This window comes from Dermacentor silvarum, chromosome 1 (genome assembly GCF_013339745.2).
Source record: "Dermacentor silvarum isolate Dsil-2018 chromosome 1, BIME_Dsil_1.4, whole genome shotgun sequence".
NCBI classification, from domain to species: Eukaryota; Metazoa; Arthropoda; class Arachnida; order Ixodida; family Ixodidae; genus Dermacentor; species Dermacentor silvarum.
Window position 1 is genome coordinate 382,838,987 of NC_051154.1, and position 14,867 is coordinate 382,853,853.

A 14,867-nucleotide genomic window follows, 5' to 3' on the forward strand; every position below is an offset into this window, starting at 1 on the left:
CGTTTTTGCGCTTTTTTGCTTACTTAAAATTATTTTCGAATTTGCGGAACAATTCTCCTATCGGGCGCGTCACAGGAGGGTCTCGGGAACCTACATGCTTTATTAGCTCGACATGGTCAAAAAATCGCCGGAGTTGCCCTTTAAAGCACAGACAATTAAACAAGCATGGCAAAATAAAAAAAGTACTGCCTGCTGTAAGAAAATTAGGGGGCTCCTCCATAAAAGCTAGAGAGGTTTCCCTACACTCCAGCAGAAGCATTGAAGCCAGGTGGCCGGATTCCAGGTGTGGATTGAGCATTGTACGAGGCTGCATGCTGTTTGCTTGGTATCGCATGTCTGTACACCTGACAGCTGCCTTTATAGTTTCTGAAAGCCCAACTTTCTCTCCGACAACTCCCATTAAATGGCATAGGTCACAGGATGACAGGAACAGGGCTGGCACAGCTCAATACAGACAATTTTCGCTTGGCAGGCAGGTGGCACTGTTCATATCAGTGCTTCCAGCTTTGTTCAGCCTTCTGTCAGACAACGGCTAGTTGCAGTATCCAATAACTTTTTAATCCATTCCAACAATGGGCCACTGAGGCATAGCTCATAAAACAAGCTTCCATTATACTTTATTAATCTCTGGTTACAAACAAGACTATGAGCGAGACAGTACTGTATCGATGTAAGTTGAAAGCCAGCTGACAAGGTAGTCACAAGGTGAGAGTGATGTACAACTGTTGTCAACATGGCTTATAAATGGTGCAACATCGACAGAAGACTTGGTGCACCAAAGCACACTAGATAATGCTCAGTCACTTTCTACAAAAACTCCATTCACTTGGTATATTCACAGAGAAGCTTGCTGTGCGAACAAGAGATGATCAGTGTCATCTCTTACTGCACATATAATTATTAGGTGCAGGAACCTAGATAAATGTCTTTTATACAATTGAGAAGAATTAAAACAAACTCTTCATCCACTGTGACAACAGTGCACAACAGAAACCATGGGAAAAAATGATCACATTGTGTTCCACAGGTATCATCTCAGCAACTTTTTTTTTGCCACTAAGTGCCTCCAAGAAGTCAGCCATGACTAGCCATGTCATGTGTCTTAGTTATGATGACAGCTGATTGAAGGACACTACTGCAGCCCACAGGACCGTCTACGTTGATGACAATAACAGCCATGATGCTTTCTGATGCATTAATGACTGGTCGAGCACACACAGTTTCCTATAGCTCATTCTGTTTGGTCGCAAAAGAGCTTTGGTCTACTCCTGGCTTGCGATGTCATTCAACTATTCTTGGTTGAAGTGAGGTACTTGCTTCCTGCAAAACATTACAGAAATGTCTCAACTTGGGCATGCCAGAGAAAACTACTTAGCAACTTATAAGACAAGATTAGTAGTATTTCTTTTTAAATTTTTCTAGCAATGCGAGGTTCCCTCTTACAATTATCAATAAGGCAAGAATGTAAACATAGTACACTGCACTTTAAAATATATTTCCCGTAGCCATGTGCTACTGTGGACAAATGAAATATGAATGAAAATTATGAAGTTAAACACCTGTTACAAGTAATAACTTGAGTGCACGATTTCACATCACTATTTATTCTGTTGCCAAATACGCTGTAGGCTCTAGACCAAGCATACAAGCAGTAGTAGTGCTGAAATTACATAAAGTGGCGAAAGGGAGAACAAATGAATGTGCTTCAGTTGGCCCTAACTTGTTTGTTTCATTTGTCAATGATAGTACATGTACAGGAATTATCAGTCTACCCCATATCTTGAACCATTCAAAAGTATGAAATGCTTATTTATTTGGACTGCATTAGCTTGTGTAGATATTATTCTAAGTGTACTACTGTGCTGTGTGCACAGAATTATTGTCGAGAGAGGGGAGGGGGGTCAAACAATGGAGACTGCAGCTGTACAAGTTCTGCAAAATGGGTGCACTTGGCCCTGTGACTTACTTGGCCACATAGTGATGCCTCTGATGGAGTCCTTGTGACACTTCAGACATGAGCTATCAGACATGAGCTATCAATGCTTCCCCTTTCGGACGAAACTTCAACTTATTTAGTTATTTCTGCATGTCCTTTATGTAAATGGAGTGTGAACGTGGAAGTAAACATCAAATCATCACTGAAGTGATGATTACTCCAGATAGGTATGTCACAACTCACCTGCTTATAGTACTTAAGCACCTCTACTTTCAAAGAATGTATCCTCTTGTACATTTGATTTCAGTTGCAGAGACAAGGACAATTTACAGCCTTGAATGCCAATCAGGCGTGCCTTTTCACGGTGCCCCACTGTACACCTTCAGGCTCCAAGTGTGACCCTCATGTTGGCTACTTGCTGCTTTGCAAAACAAGATCTTGCTGTATGTGGTATTTGTAGATGTTCTAGCACGTAAGCGGTAGTTCCCCTTGATTAATGTACCCATGGCCACTGAGGATATGCAATGGGATTATGGGGCTGTATCTCAAATGCAATAGATGGTACTGCAGATGAAATTTTCTGGGCTGTTGACGATGAGTGATGTCCTGACCATTGTAGCTCCCCCCCCCTTTTTCCAAATCAAAACAAATCGCCATTATTGTGTCGCTTACCATGAAAACACGGTGATTGCAATATCATTTACATTTTCTTGAAGTATGAAAATTAGGGTGCATGTTACAACTGAGGACCCCACATTTTTCATTTTGTGCCATAAAAATCTAGTGCATGCTACCATTGAAGATACATTAAAATTGAGTAAATATTGTATACTTTACAACCACTAAAACTTCATCTTCAAATGTTTTTTGTAAACTCAGGATGCTTACAGTCAAAAAGTGGCACTCCCCACATTTCACCCATTGTCGTATTTTCCAATATGTGGGACCCAACATCCATTACTGCGAAATCCTGCATCTAAAAATCTAAAACCAGGTTTCGTTCCAGATTTTGTCACATGAAATTTGCATTCTGGTACTGAAGATTTTAGGGCTTCAAGCATTTCCTTGGTCTTACATGAACCATAAATTTACTTTTTTTATACTTTGAAGCCCCCAAATTTCCTCTCATATTATACAGTCAACTCCTGTTAATTCAGCCACAATTCGAATGCACTGGAAAGCCCTGGACAAAAAAACACGCATTGATATGGAAAGAAAACTCAGTTCAAAAACTTGACACATACCAGTGCCCCCACGCGCTCAGTGGTTACTAAAAACTTAAAAAAAATAAAACATTTTGCAGATCGGGTGCGACTGCTTCCCTAGGCATGAAACTGTTTTATTTATATTTGTTTTTATCTTTCGGTGGTTGACAGACCTTGAAGCCATTTGTTCCTGCTTGTTTCATGCCATGTCAAACTGAAGCAGCCTTTAAACATGTTCAAGCTCCTCGCCTCACACTGGCTGAGTCACGCTTTAAGAGCAAGAAAGAAAAAGACATTACAGACTACTTTAAGCATAAAGAAGGTTTGAATTCATTCATTTTGCCATTGTTTGTTAATTCAACCTTTCGGATATTTCGACCAAATCTTACAGTCCTGCAAGGGTAGAATCATTGGGAGAGACTGCATTTAGTTTCATATAATGTGTAGGATTCTATGGTAATCCCTACCCAACACTTCAGCTCACACATTCGTACATCTTTTCTCCAATTTTTCCCCTCTATCTCCCCGCAGCCTTTCCGCGAGGCTTTTTGTATAAAGAATCCTAAAAGCAGCCTCATTTCTGTGCCCAAAGTGGATACTCGGCTACCAACGTGCCTTAAGATTTAGTTTCAGTGCTGTTACAACCCCTATACTGACTGTACAAGACTGTATGATGTCATCAGGTCTGTCATAAGACCCATTCATCAGCATCAACAGCAGTCGCAGCAGCCTCTACTTGTCTGCTGCAGGACAAAGGACCCTACCAAAAATCTCCACCTACCGAAAAGAAAAAGAAGACGAAGTGAACTGAGCAAGCGCAGCTTCTTGCCTTGCTGCGATAGTTTTGTCATAGTGCAGGCTTAATTGTGCTTCTTGGACGTGAAGCCATCTGAAGCGATGACAGCCGGCTTGTCATCACTTCATCACTATCCCCCAGTGATATATTGTAAGGCTCACCACGTCGACATGGAGATGTCCGGTTCCTGTTTCTCTAACAGTGACCCTATGGACTCCGACAACGACTACACCGTCGTGGAGGGCAAACGACTGAAGAGGAAATACTACAGTACAACCAAGGATGTGAGTGAGCAGCGGTCCAACGTACCGCCTACACTGACTTACAGGATTGCTTTTGTACCTCTCGATGTGTCTAAGAATGTAAATTCCATGCACAGACAGGTAAGTCAACACCTGCCTTGGTAATAAGGCTCCAAAGGGAATTAACGAAGTGTGCTTCAACACCAGAAAAAACGTAGTCACAGTGGAAGTAGCGACGCAAGCTGCCCTAGAAAAATTGAAAACCGTGCACATACAGGACACATAGAAGTCCGGCGTTCATTGTGCACATTGGTCACACTAGGGCAGGCGTTATTTCTGATGTCGTGATTGACATCAGCGACGAAGAGTTCCAAAGGCTTCTGTCTTCAACAGTGAAGGTCCTCGACTTTCATCGCTTCGGTCGCTCGACGAGCGTCAAGCTTCTTTTTGAGAGACACATGCTACCTGATCATGTCAAGATGGGCTATGTAAGGCACCCGGTGCACCCTTATGTGCCCCGACCAATGCAGTGTCACAAGTGCCTAAAGCTAGGCTATGTCAGCGCTGTCTGCACAGGCCAGACGGCATGCCTCCGCTGTGGCGGCAGCCATGACATATCTTCATGCACAGTAAAAGAAATGAAGTGCTTGAATTGCGGTGGACCCCACGAGGCCAATTCCAAGGATTGCCCTAAACAGAAAAAGGAGATAAATATACTGAACCAAATGAGCAAGACAACTATGTCCCACAAAGACGCAGCAGCGTCAGTGAAACACCGGAGGAGACGATCGCGTCGTCGACGTGGGCAAGCTGTAGGTGCAAACGAGAGCTCCTTGGTTCCAATTGCGCAGGTCCAGCAGAAGGTAGTTCAATCGGCCTCGATCGATCTCTCTGAGCCATTGCTTCAAGTAAGCCTCGCAAGCCCGGAATCGAATGTATGGCCATGCTTGCCGCAGTGTAGACGGGCCTTAGACTCTCAGCGCGAGCAAGGATAATGCACTGGAAAATCATTGTTGGACTCTGTCATCAAAGCGATGCTGCGTCAAATAATCGACGCCCTGCAGCTGCTACTGACTGGTTTAAATAATACGCCAGTGGCGCTAACAGGTGCAAAAATTAGGCAAGCTATTGACAGTGTTCTAGCTACACTCTAGTAGCCTCTACCTCTGCCTGCGAAGGTGACTGTGCTGTTCCTGGGAAGTGTGCACGTACGCGTAGCACAGAAACAGTATGCTGTGCAGCCCTCATCATCGTGTTCACCAGAACACCATACTCCTTCCTCTTCACATCCTATCTCTGTTATTCCCCCAAACCCCTTCCCCAGCGTGCAGTAGCAGGCTAGAGGCACTTCACTCAGGCCGACCTTTCCACCTTTCTGCCATTAAAACGTCTCTCTCTCTCCACCTACCTCTGCCTTGCATCAGCTGACTCTACTGTACGCCTGCAAAGTTCCTAGTGTGATCACAATACCCAATCCTCTGCTGTCATTGAATGCATTTCCTTTTCCTTGGCAACCATTCCATAACTCTAATAGGCAACCGTTTGTCTGCCCTATACGCATTACATAGCCATCCCAGCTACATTTATTCCTCTTAATCTCAACTAGCAAATAAGCTATCCCTGTTTACTCTCTAATTCACAGATACGGGTTCTTAACTCTATGTCTATCATTTTCCCTTCCATTGCTCACTGTACTTAATGTCTTGCGAATTTACTTTGCTATCCTTCCAGATGCAATGATTGCATTAAATTATAGGGTTTTACGTGCCAAAACCACAATCTGATTATCAGGCACGCCGTAGTGGGGGACTCCGGAAATTTGGACCACCTGGGGTTCTTTAACGTGCACCTAAATCTAAGTACACGGGTGTTTTCGCATTTCGCCCCCATCGAAATGCGACCACCATGGCCGGTATTCGATCCCACGACCTCGTGCTCAGCAGCCCAACACCATAGCCACTGAGCAACCACGGCGGGTAATGATTACATGCTTTTCTTTGCTAGGGTAATGGTAAAACTGCTGGTAATGACTTCATAGTGCTTGCTGTATGTGTTCAAATGCACTCTTTTTTTTTAGAGCACAGCTCTTAGGAGCCCGTTCCTGTGGCGAGCGTCGGCGTTTTCCCTCGGCATAACTGAGCGAACGAGCACAGCAAAATATGAGTGAACGTGGAGCGCAGTGCCACGCAAGACTGGCTACGACGGCTACGAAATGGCGCTGCAGGAGCGCGCCGTCTATGCATCTGCAGCAGCAGCGGCGGAGCGGGGGAACAAAAAACAAAATTGAGCCAGAAAGCTCCCCTTATTCAGGCAGCGACAGCGCCGGCCAAGGGGGGGGGGCGGAAAGAAATAAAGAACCAGAAAGCTCTCCTTCTCGCATAGCGCTTCTCGGTACAGATCACGGTCGCATAAGCTGCAGTTGCGGGGAAGCGGCAACTGTGTGGCCGGTCTATAAAGTATAGCGCCGCGCGTTGTGGCTCTTCCAGTCGGTATGATAATCAGTTGATCGGTGCAACACCTCAATATATCGCAAAATGAAAACACGAATAGAGCTGTGCTAAAGTTTCGCATTAGGGAGTATCGTAATCGTCGGCAAACTTTTTCTTCGGCAGATTTCCTTTTTTTTAACCTCACAGTTGACACTGTGACTAATTGGTCAAGATAAACATACTCTTCTTACTCAAACACACTCTTGTACCATACATACATACTCAAACATACTCTTGTACCATCACGAAATCTTGTTCTCTTACGAGGCTAGTGAACATTACCTTAGTCTTTTGCATATTGATTCTTGAACCTACCCTTACACTGTAAGGCCCATTTATAGTCCGACGTTATCGGCACGTGGGCCAGCGTCGTTCGCGGCCAGCCACGCTACGCCGGTTGCACTGCGCCAGCCGAAACGCTATCTCCTTTATACTCCGACATGCGCGCCGTCGGCTGTTATCTTCGGAGCATGCGGAGGAATGATCCGAAGCCCACGCGCCGCTTTGAACGGCTGTTTGCAACCATCGGCGAAGCAAGGGCGAAGCGGCGTGGGCACCTTTATTTCTTCGCGTGAAATGCATTGTGGGTCGGCGCAGTTGACGCGACAAACGCGCGAATGGGTCACGAGCCAATTCGGCGCCGGGACCGTCGGGGCACGCGGAAGCCGCCGGTTACGTTGGCGGCGCCAGTGCGCCCGACTATAGAGGGGGTCATTTTCGCGAACGTGACGTGGCATGCGCGGGCGCGCGGCACGCGCTCGCGTTACGTCGGACTATAAACGTCCCTTTAAACCTGCCCATTCGTTTCCCTTCACACTGCTAGATGGCCAAGCCTTTCTTTTGTCACTTTATCTAGTATGCCCCGACAGCAGAAAAGCCAGGCTGCTTCAGCCCTAAGGACTGATGCTATACAGTTGTACCAGCCACACTAAGTGAGTGTCATTTGTCTACGTTCAAGTGGTAAAAATGACAAAAGCTGCTGCATTCAAGTGGTATAGCCAGTTGTGCTAGGATTAGAGTTGTCTCAAACTGAGGCCTAACACACAAAGCCTTTAAATATCCTTGCTTAATTGCCCACAACTTAAGTGTTGAGATCACCGATGCAGGAACATAAGGCAAGCAGCTAGTTCTGGCACTGTGGCAATGTCTTACATCTGCCATTAAGCAGTCATGCAGCATGTGCCTCATTCAAGACAGCTCACAAAAAGACAGAGAGCCCGCAAGCTAAGTACTATGCACAGTTGGAGGACAGAACGAAAGCTACTGAATGGCTTATTATGAACTACCTTGACTCACTAAATAAAACTTGAACATTGGAAAAAAATGACATCTTAAACAGTAACTGTTACTTAAGAGAGAGGAAGAGGGCAGCATGGATTAGGGAGGAAATGTTGGTAGATGGTTTTCTAGTTGAGACTGAGAGAGAAGAGTGCAGATGGGCAGGTTCTGTAATACAGTAGGTGATAAGACTGGTCTATTAGAATAACAAAATGGGTGCCGAGGAAAGGAAAACCCCTTTGAGGATGGCAGAGGACTAGGCGGCGTAATGAAACTAGGAAATTTTCAGGCACAGAAACAGAGTCAGCTATGGGAGAGGCCTTCATCCTGCAGTGCATACACAAACTAGACCAATGCTGATGAAGTAAGTACGTACGCTATAGCTGTGTTCACTAACAGACCTGTGTCCCATACATTATTGGCAGTGCACAGAGAGATGCACTCACTCATTGCAGGACGGCGCAGGTGCGGTGCCCAAGTGGTAGAGCTGCCGCTCCTGTGGGTCGATTGGTGCGGGTGCGCCACCCAACAAGTCACGACCCTCTGCCGACTTGGGAAAGGCAATGACGTCCCGTATGCTGGGTACCCCGCAGGCCAAACACACCAGCCTGTCCAACCCTGCGGAGAACCGGTGCACTCTGTTCTCAGGGTGATGAAGTCAATACAGTCAAACCTCTTTAATACGTAGTTGACCGGGAATAATATTTAGGTACGCACTAAACGATGTATGAATTAACCGCCAATGCCAGTTTACTGGCTACTTACCGGCCAGAAAAGAACTACGTCACCATGCTCTGAAATGCACGCACTCAGACAGGCTTTATTTGCGGAAAGGCAGCAAAAAATCGGTAATCTTCACTTTTGCCGCCGTGGCGGCCTTGCCGCGACGACGGCACCTTCGAACTCGATAAGGCCGTGGCCAGTTTGTCCATGAGGCCCCACTTACTAACTAAATTAACAAGCACGGTGTAACGCGTGCACTGGTAAACAAACACATCTCGCTCGATGACCGCAGAAACTCGCTGCCAGAACACCGAGTGAGGAGGCGCGGCAGCAGCAGTGAACGTGCCACCTCGCTTCAACGCGAACTAGACGTCGAAAGCACAGTGCATACGAAGCTACCAGCGCTAGTTGCACTTTGTCTGTAGATTGCTCTGAAGATGAGGCCCGTGCGGGCGCGCACTTTTTCCACACGGCAGATTGCTTTCTAGATACGGCGGCCGCCACTGAAATAAACCCCGCTGTGCGCGACAGAAGCAGCGTGCTTCCGCCCCGCCTTTCTCCATCACGCGCGCGAGATAGGCGGCTGACCCTCGCAAGATTTCGCTTGCACATACAGCGTACGGTGCGTGGCGACGATGTTGCCATGTTTGGACGTTATACAGAACCTCAAAGCGGCGTCCACGGTGATGGCAGAAATGCGCTTCGCAATAAAATGTGGTTCTGCGCGGTTGCTACTTGAATTGAATTCGATGGCGACAGCGAATTCACACCCCCTACGGCGGCTTCTTCGTGCTACCGGGAGCTAATCTCGAAGGCTATGCTTTTGTGCGCAGCAATCGGCAACAGCTGCATGAGCAGGAAATACGCCGTGGTGGCCACGTTTAAGTTCACCATCACTGGCAGCTGTCGTCCGGGCGTCGGAACTCGAGAATCGAACGTCTGCGCACATGAGATTTTGCAGATTATGTGCCTGTGCGTATAGATAAGAAACAAAAATAGCACACTAACCGTTTGGTGGGCAATGAGCGACTACGGCTTAAGCGGTCATCCAATACAGGGGGTTCAATGGGGGCTGGGTGGGGGAATCTTCGCGACTACGTTTAAACCACAATTACACATTAAGCGGGTACGTATTAATGAGGTTTGACTGTACAGTCGAACTCGAAGGGGCCCAAAAATTTGTTCGAATTAAAAGAAGTTCGAATTAAAGAAAGGACTCATTTTTGAAGTATTAGAGCACCATAGCACGACGTACGTACGGTGCGAGTCGTGAAATATGACGGCGCGCAAGCACATAGCGAGCGAGTGCCACAAAACTGCCCACGTCGGCCAACGCTCGCTTCCCGATAATGGCAGAAAACAAAACTTCAGAGAGCGGGCGGCGCCAGCATGGCGATGGGCGCGCGCGGGGACCGTCGAAGGTGACGGAGGAGGGCGGCAAGGAAGCGGATTTGGCCTCGGCAACCCCGTCGCTTCGGTGGCTCCCTTCGCGCTCAATCTCGTAGCTCCCTCACCTTCGACTGTCCGCGTGAGCGTCCACCGCCGTGTAGGCGTCCCGCCGGCGCCAGCTTAGCCCACTCCCTGAAGTTTCGTTTTCTGCCGTTGAAGCGAGGCGTTGGCCAGCGTGGGCAGGTTCATTGGCCGGACTGGGCCTCTGCCGTTGCTTCCCTCTGCACCGCAGCATTGGCTGAGACATCGGCACGTACACGCGTGTTCCGGCGCGACGCAGAAACGGCGACCTTGCCATTTAAGAGAGTAAAATTTTCGCCGCGGTTCTTTTTCTCTGTCTTTTTTTTTCTCTGCACGGCTTTCAGGGGTCTCCCCTAAGCTTTTAAGGGCAATACCGGTCGGAGGTGCCGCCACATGATTTGGCGCACTGCTGAAAGCATTGTCGGTGCGCGGTATGTTCGAATTAACTGTCGCAAATGCTTTCGCATTCAAATTAATGGGCGTTTTCGCCCATAGGAATGCACATAAATTTGACGGGACCATAGCGTCAGTTCGAATAAACCGGAAGTTCGAATTAAGCGTGTTTGAATTAACGAGATTCGACTGTAGTAGGACCGGCAGGGCACAAGTCCTGTACGCTTCCCAGATGCTGCCCAGTTTTTTGTGTGAATGGGACGGGAAGCATGGGTCGCTCTGAGAGAAACCACCAGAAAGCATCGTGACAGAGTACATCTATCCAACAGCCAGGCTTGAAAAAATGACACCATTGCAGTGCTCGTGCTGCAGTGCCACTAGTATCTAAAGCTGTAAGAAATTGGGCATACCACAGCTTGTGCTGGAAATGGAGCAAGCACAGGCTGGTGTCCCTGTAAATACCCTCGCCGTTTCCAATACAGCAGATAACATTTCTCTCAATAAAAGTGATACAGGTTACTAGTCGTCAGTCCCCTACTGATGCCTCAAGCGCATCTCACTGCTATGTTTCACAACTTGTACAATGATGCATGCTGTCTAAAGAAAACTAAATATGCATCTCTGTTGCACAAGAAAGCTCATTCCAAGCCTGGTAATTTCAAGAGGATCTGAAAAAGGTAGCCTACAGGTGATGGCCTTGCAATGCTAAGATTATACATTAAAAAAAAAACTTGACATTGCATGGTTGAATATGTGCAACTGCAGACATTTGAACCTCTATAGGCTACACATATACAGGGTGTTTCAGCGAACACTTTCAAAATTTATTTAAGGTTGCCTGTGGCAGATAGCCCAATTCAAGTTAATGAGCTGGTCTACTCGAAGAGGCGGACATTATTTGCAAAAAAAAATTGCAATGCATGATCGACTAATTAAAAAATTCACTAATTCAGTTTTTACCTAACTACCTGATGGTACATATTGCAATTTACAAATTGTAGACGTGGAGTTCGCAAGGCGGATCCACTTCGAATTAATTCTCAGGATGGCACCAGTTTTGAGATAATAATTTCTGAACTTTGCCGAGAAATGCATTCCAGTTAATTTTGTGCTTCAATGCATAAAGCGACGTTTTGTTAAACTCTCCCAAGCTCTTGCCTCCCTGCCGTGCCTCGCGCACGACAGAAGCACGCTTCCGCCTCACCTTTCTCCCTCGCGCGCATGAGATTGGATTGAGCCGCACATGTTGGCTGACCCTCGCAAGCTTTCACTCGCACATACGGCGTACAGCGCGCGGAGACTATGTTATCGTGTTTGGACTTTATACGGAACCTCAAAGCGATGACCACAACCACGGCAGAAATGCACCTGAAGCGTCCATATAAAATGTGCTTCTGTGTGGTTACTATTTGAACTGAATTTAATTCGACGGCGACAGCCAAATTCACACCTCCTACCTGCAGCTTCTTCACATTACCGGAAGCCAATCTCGAAGGCCATGCTCTTGTGCGCTGCATTCGGCAACAGCTGTATGAGCAGGAAATGAGTCATGGTAGCCATGTTTTAAGGTCCCTATCGCTGGCGGCTGTCGTCCAGGCGTCGCAACTCGAAAATCGTACATCTCCGCACATGAGATTTTGCCGATTTTGTGCCTGTGCATGTAGAACTAGAAAGTAAAATAGTACGCACTAACCGTTTGGTGGCAAATGAGCGACTACGGCTTAAGCGGGGGCTGGGTGGGGGAATCTTCGCGACTACTTTTAAACCGCAATTACACATTAAGCGGGTACATATTAACAAGGTATGACAATTTTTGTTCGGCTAACAATAGGCTTTAATTCTTTTTTTTTTTTGTTTTCAAAAAAACTGCCTGTCTATTATTACTGGACACAGTAGAAACACTTAATGTGACAGTGGAATGTTCTTGTATATATTATTCATACATACGTAGGTTGATCGTCACCCAACCACTGCAGATATAGCAGCCACTGCTACCAATCTTGAGCTAGACACTGATCTCAGCTGTGATTCCTTCACACAACACAGAGTGATGACTGACTTATGACAGCATTTTATATGTTACCTATTTTGGCCACCAAAAACCCTGCTGATGGGTGCATGTTCTCAACTTACCTAGGCAACTTAAACACTAGATAAAGGCAATTTCAGCCTTCAGACAATCACAGCCATTTTCGTGAAGATTTGCAAGCACCAGAGTATATCTGCCTCAGCACAAGAATTACCTACAAACTGTAGCTGCTGGCCTCACTAAAATTTCAAGTTTTCAAATTAAATTACTACCCCTAATGTCTGTGCCGACTGCAAGTATGGCACTCGAACCAGCATGTGAATAATACTAAGTTTTAAATGAATTTGTTTTAGTGCCATCCATTCTGCTTCAAACAACCTTTTTGTTTCTTTCAATAAGCTTCTTGAAGATTATTCATCATTACAAAAAGCAGCTAGGCTAATTTCTACCACTGGACCTACTTAGGAAGACTAGAAACAAAAATGAATGTTCAGAGTACTACCTAAAATAGTTACAAATGATGAGCATTACTCCTCATGTATCCTGTAACTTCAGTGATAGCATTTGGAAGTACCAGGACTTATTTATGCCCTAGAAATTACTCTATGAAATTATGACGTTTCACATTCCAAAGCAACACATGGGCTATGAGAAACACCATCTCGACCACCTGGGTTTCGCTAGCATGCGCCACTTTTGTGCATTTCAGCCCCCATCAAAATTTGGATGCCGTGGCCACGAATCAAACCCAAGACCACATGCTCTGCAACAGAATGCCACAGCCACTGCTTGGCAATGCTGATCAATCGCTGATTGTACAATGCTTAACTGCTCGACACAAAAAAAAAATGTTGCAAGGCTACCATGCACCCCAACTAAACTACTGGTAGAAAACAACATAATTAAATCAGGCATTTTCTACGTATCTGGACAACCACCATAGGCAGACCTGTGCCTTACTGTGTGTTCTTTTGAGCCTTTAAATGCTCATTTTTTACACCTTTTCCTTACTTCTCCAGCGACACACTAAGGAATGCCTGTCTGAGCTTTTTTTGTGCAATTGCAACGACCTATCAGCAAGCACTTGGTTCAAAAACCTGATTGCAGTCAAGAGCCCTCGTGGAATGACTGCCGCCTGTCTATTGCAGCTACACTTGAATCTTGCAAGAAATTCATGAGACTCATGAAAAATGTCTGTAGCAAGACTTATATGCCATGAACTTTGGTGTCGGGAGCAATTGCAGCCATTTTTTAGTCACTTTTCTCCCAATTTTTTTGCCCTTTGTCACTGACTTCACAAGGCGCTATTATTGCAGGGCTCGGACACTCGGTACAAGAAATGATACAAATAAAATGTAAGGGACGGAATCATCACAAAATTTGGCCAAGCATGAGGGCAAGTAAGATTTTTTTTTCCAGGTAATGGGTTCTTTCTAACTGCATCAGTTGCTAAGACCCCTTACAGAGAAAAGTTACCTCTCCTGTTCCAATCTGTGCAAGCTAACCACATTTCTGGCAGCTTTAGGGTCATTGAGAACAGACAGCACAAGAAAAAGCTTACAATTTTGAATGTTTTGGTCATTCCATTGTGTTGACAAATGCGAAACCTGTTCATGGAGTACAAAACCCGTTTCAACTACAGCAGCAAACTCTACTACTTCACAGGCAGTGTATTTTAGAACAGCAAGCCATTTCAGACATTCACATGATGTGAACCATTACTGTCAAAACAACTAATGAAGATAAATAATAAAGTATGCGTTATTCCATGTGCATTTTATTGCAATTTCTTTATTCTAGTTTTTCTTTAATGCTTTAATTATTCATATTGCCATCCCCACATACGGTTATTGAATCTCCTTTCATATATTTACAAATTAAAGAAAAAAAACACTATGTGGCCACAGACTGGCACTGCTAGCAAGGCTCCAGATGTGTCTTCTATCGCTTACAGAATTTTATTTCAAACACACTAGGAGCAAAAGAAGCAATTTTAAGGCATAGGTTTAAGGGGACAGACTCATTTTAGACACTTTTTCTTTATTTATCCATCAATTTTAATGCAACTGCACTGGCTTGTGTAGTTTTTTCTGCTGATTTCAAATATGTAATTACTTTTCCAGTAAGTTATTTTGTTCCTGAGATAACTGAAGTTCATCTTCCATTGTTTAAGGACACAATAGCAAAAAAAGTGTTTAATTAAAAATTATATTTAAGCTATGGCTGAATAGACTAATGACTGAAGATTGATATAATGCAAGCACTTTTTTTATTTGGCCATTCTTAGCTATTTTACAGCACAACAA

At 45.4% G+C, this 14,867-nt stretch overlaps 1 protein-coding gene across 3 annotated transcripts in view; it reads right to left on the minus strand.

Moving 5' to 3' along the window:
- Positions 1–600: 600 nt before the first annotated feature.
- LOC119437503 (aspartate--tRNA ligase, mitochondrial-like) overlaps positions 601–14,867 on the minus strand; it is a 133,806-nt gene continuing 119,539 nt past the window's right edge. For 2 of the 3 annotated variants that reach the window (XM_037704512.2, XM_037704511.2), the window contains exons 18-19: positions 8,393–8,564; positions 601–1,320 (exon numbers count right to left, since the gene is read on the minus strand). In XM_037704512.2, coding sequence (XP_037560440.1) covers positions 1,290–1,320; positions 8,393–8,564 — 203 coding nt within the window. In that variant the 3' untranslated portion in view covers positions 601–1,289. Of the gene's footprint in view, positions 1,321–8,392; positions 8,565–14,867 lie in introns of those variants that run through there. The other variant, XR_007465123.1, reaches the window with a different exon arrangement.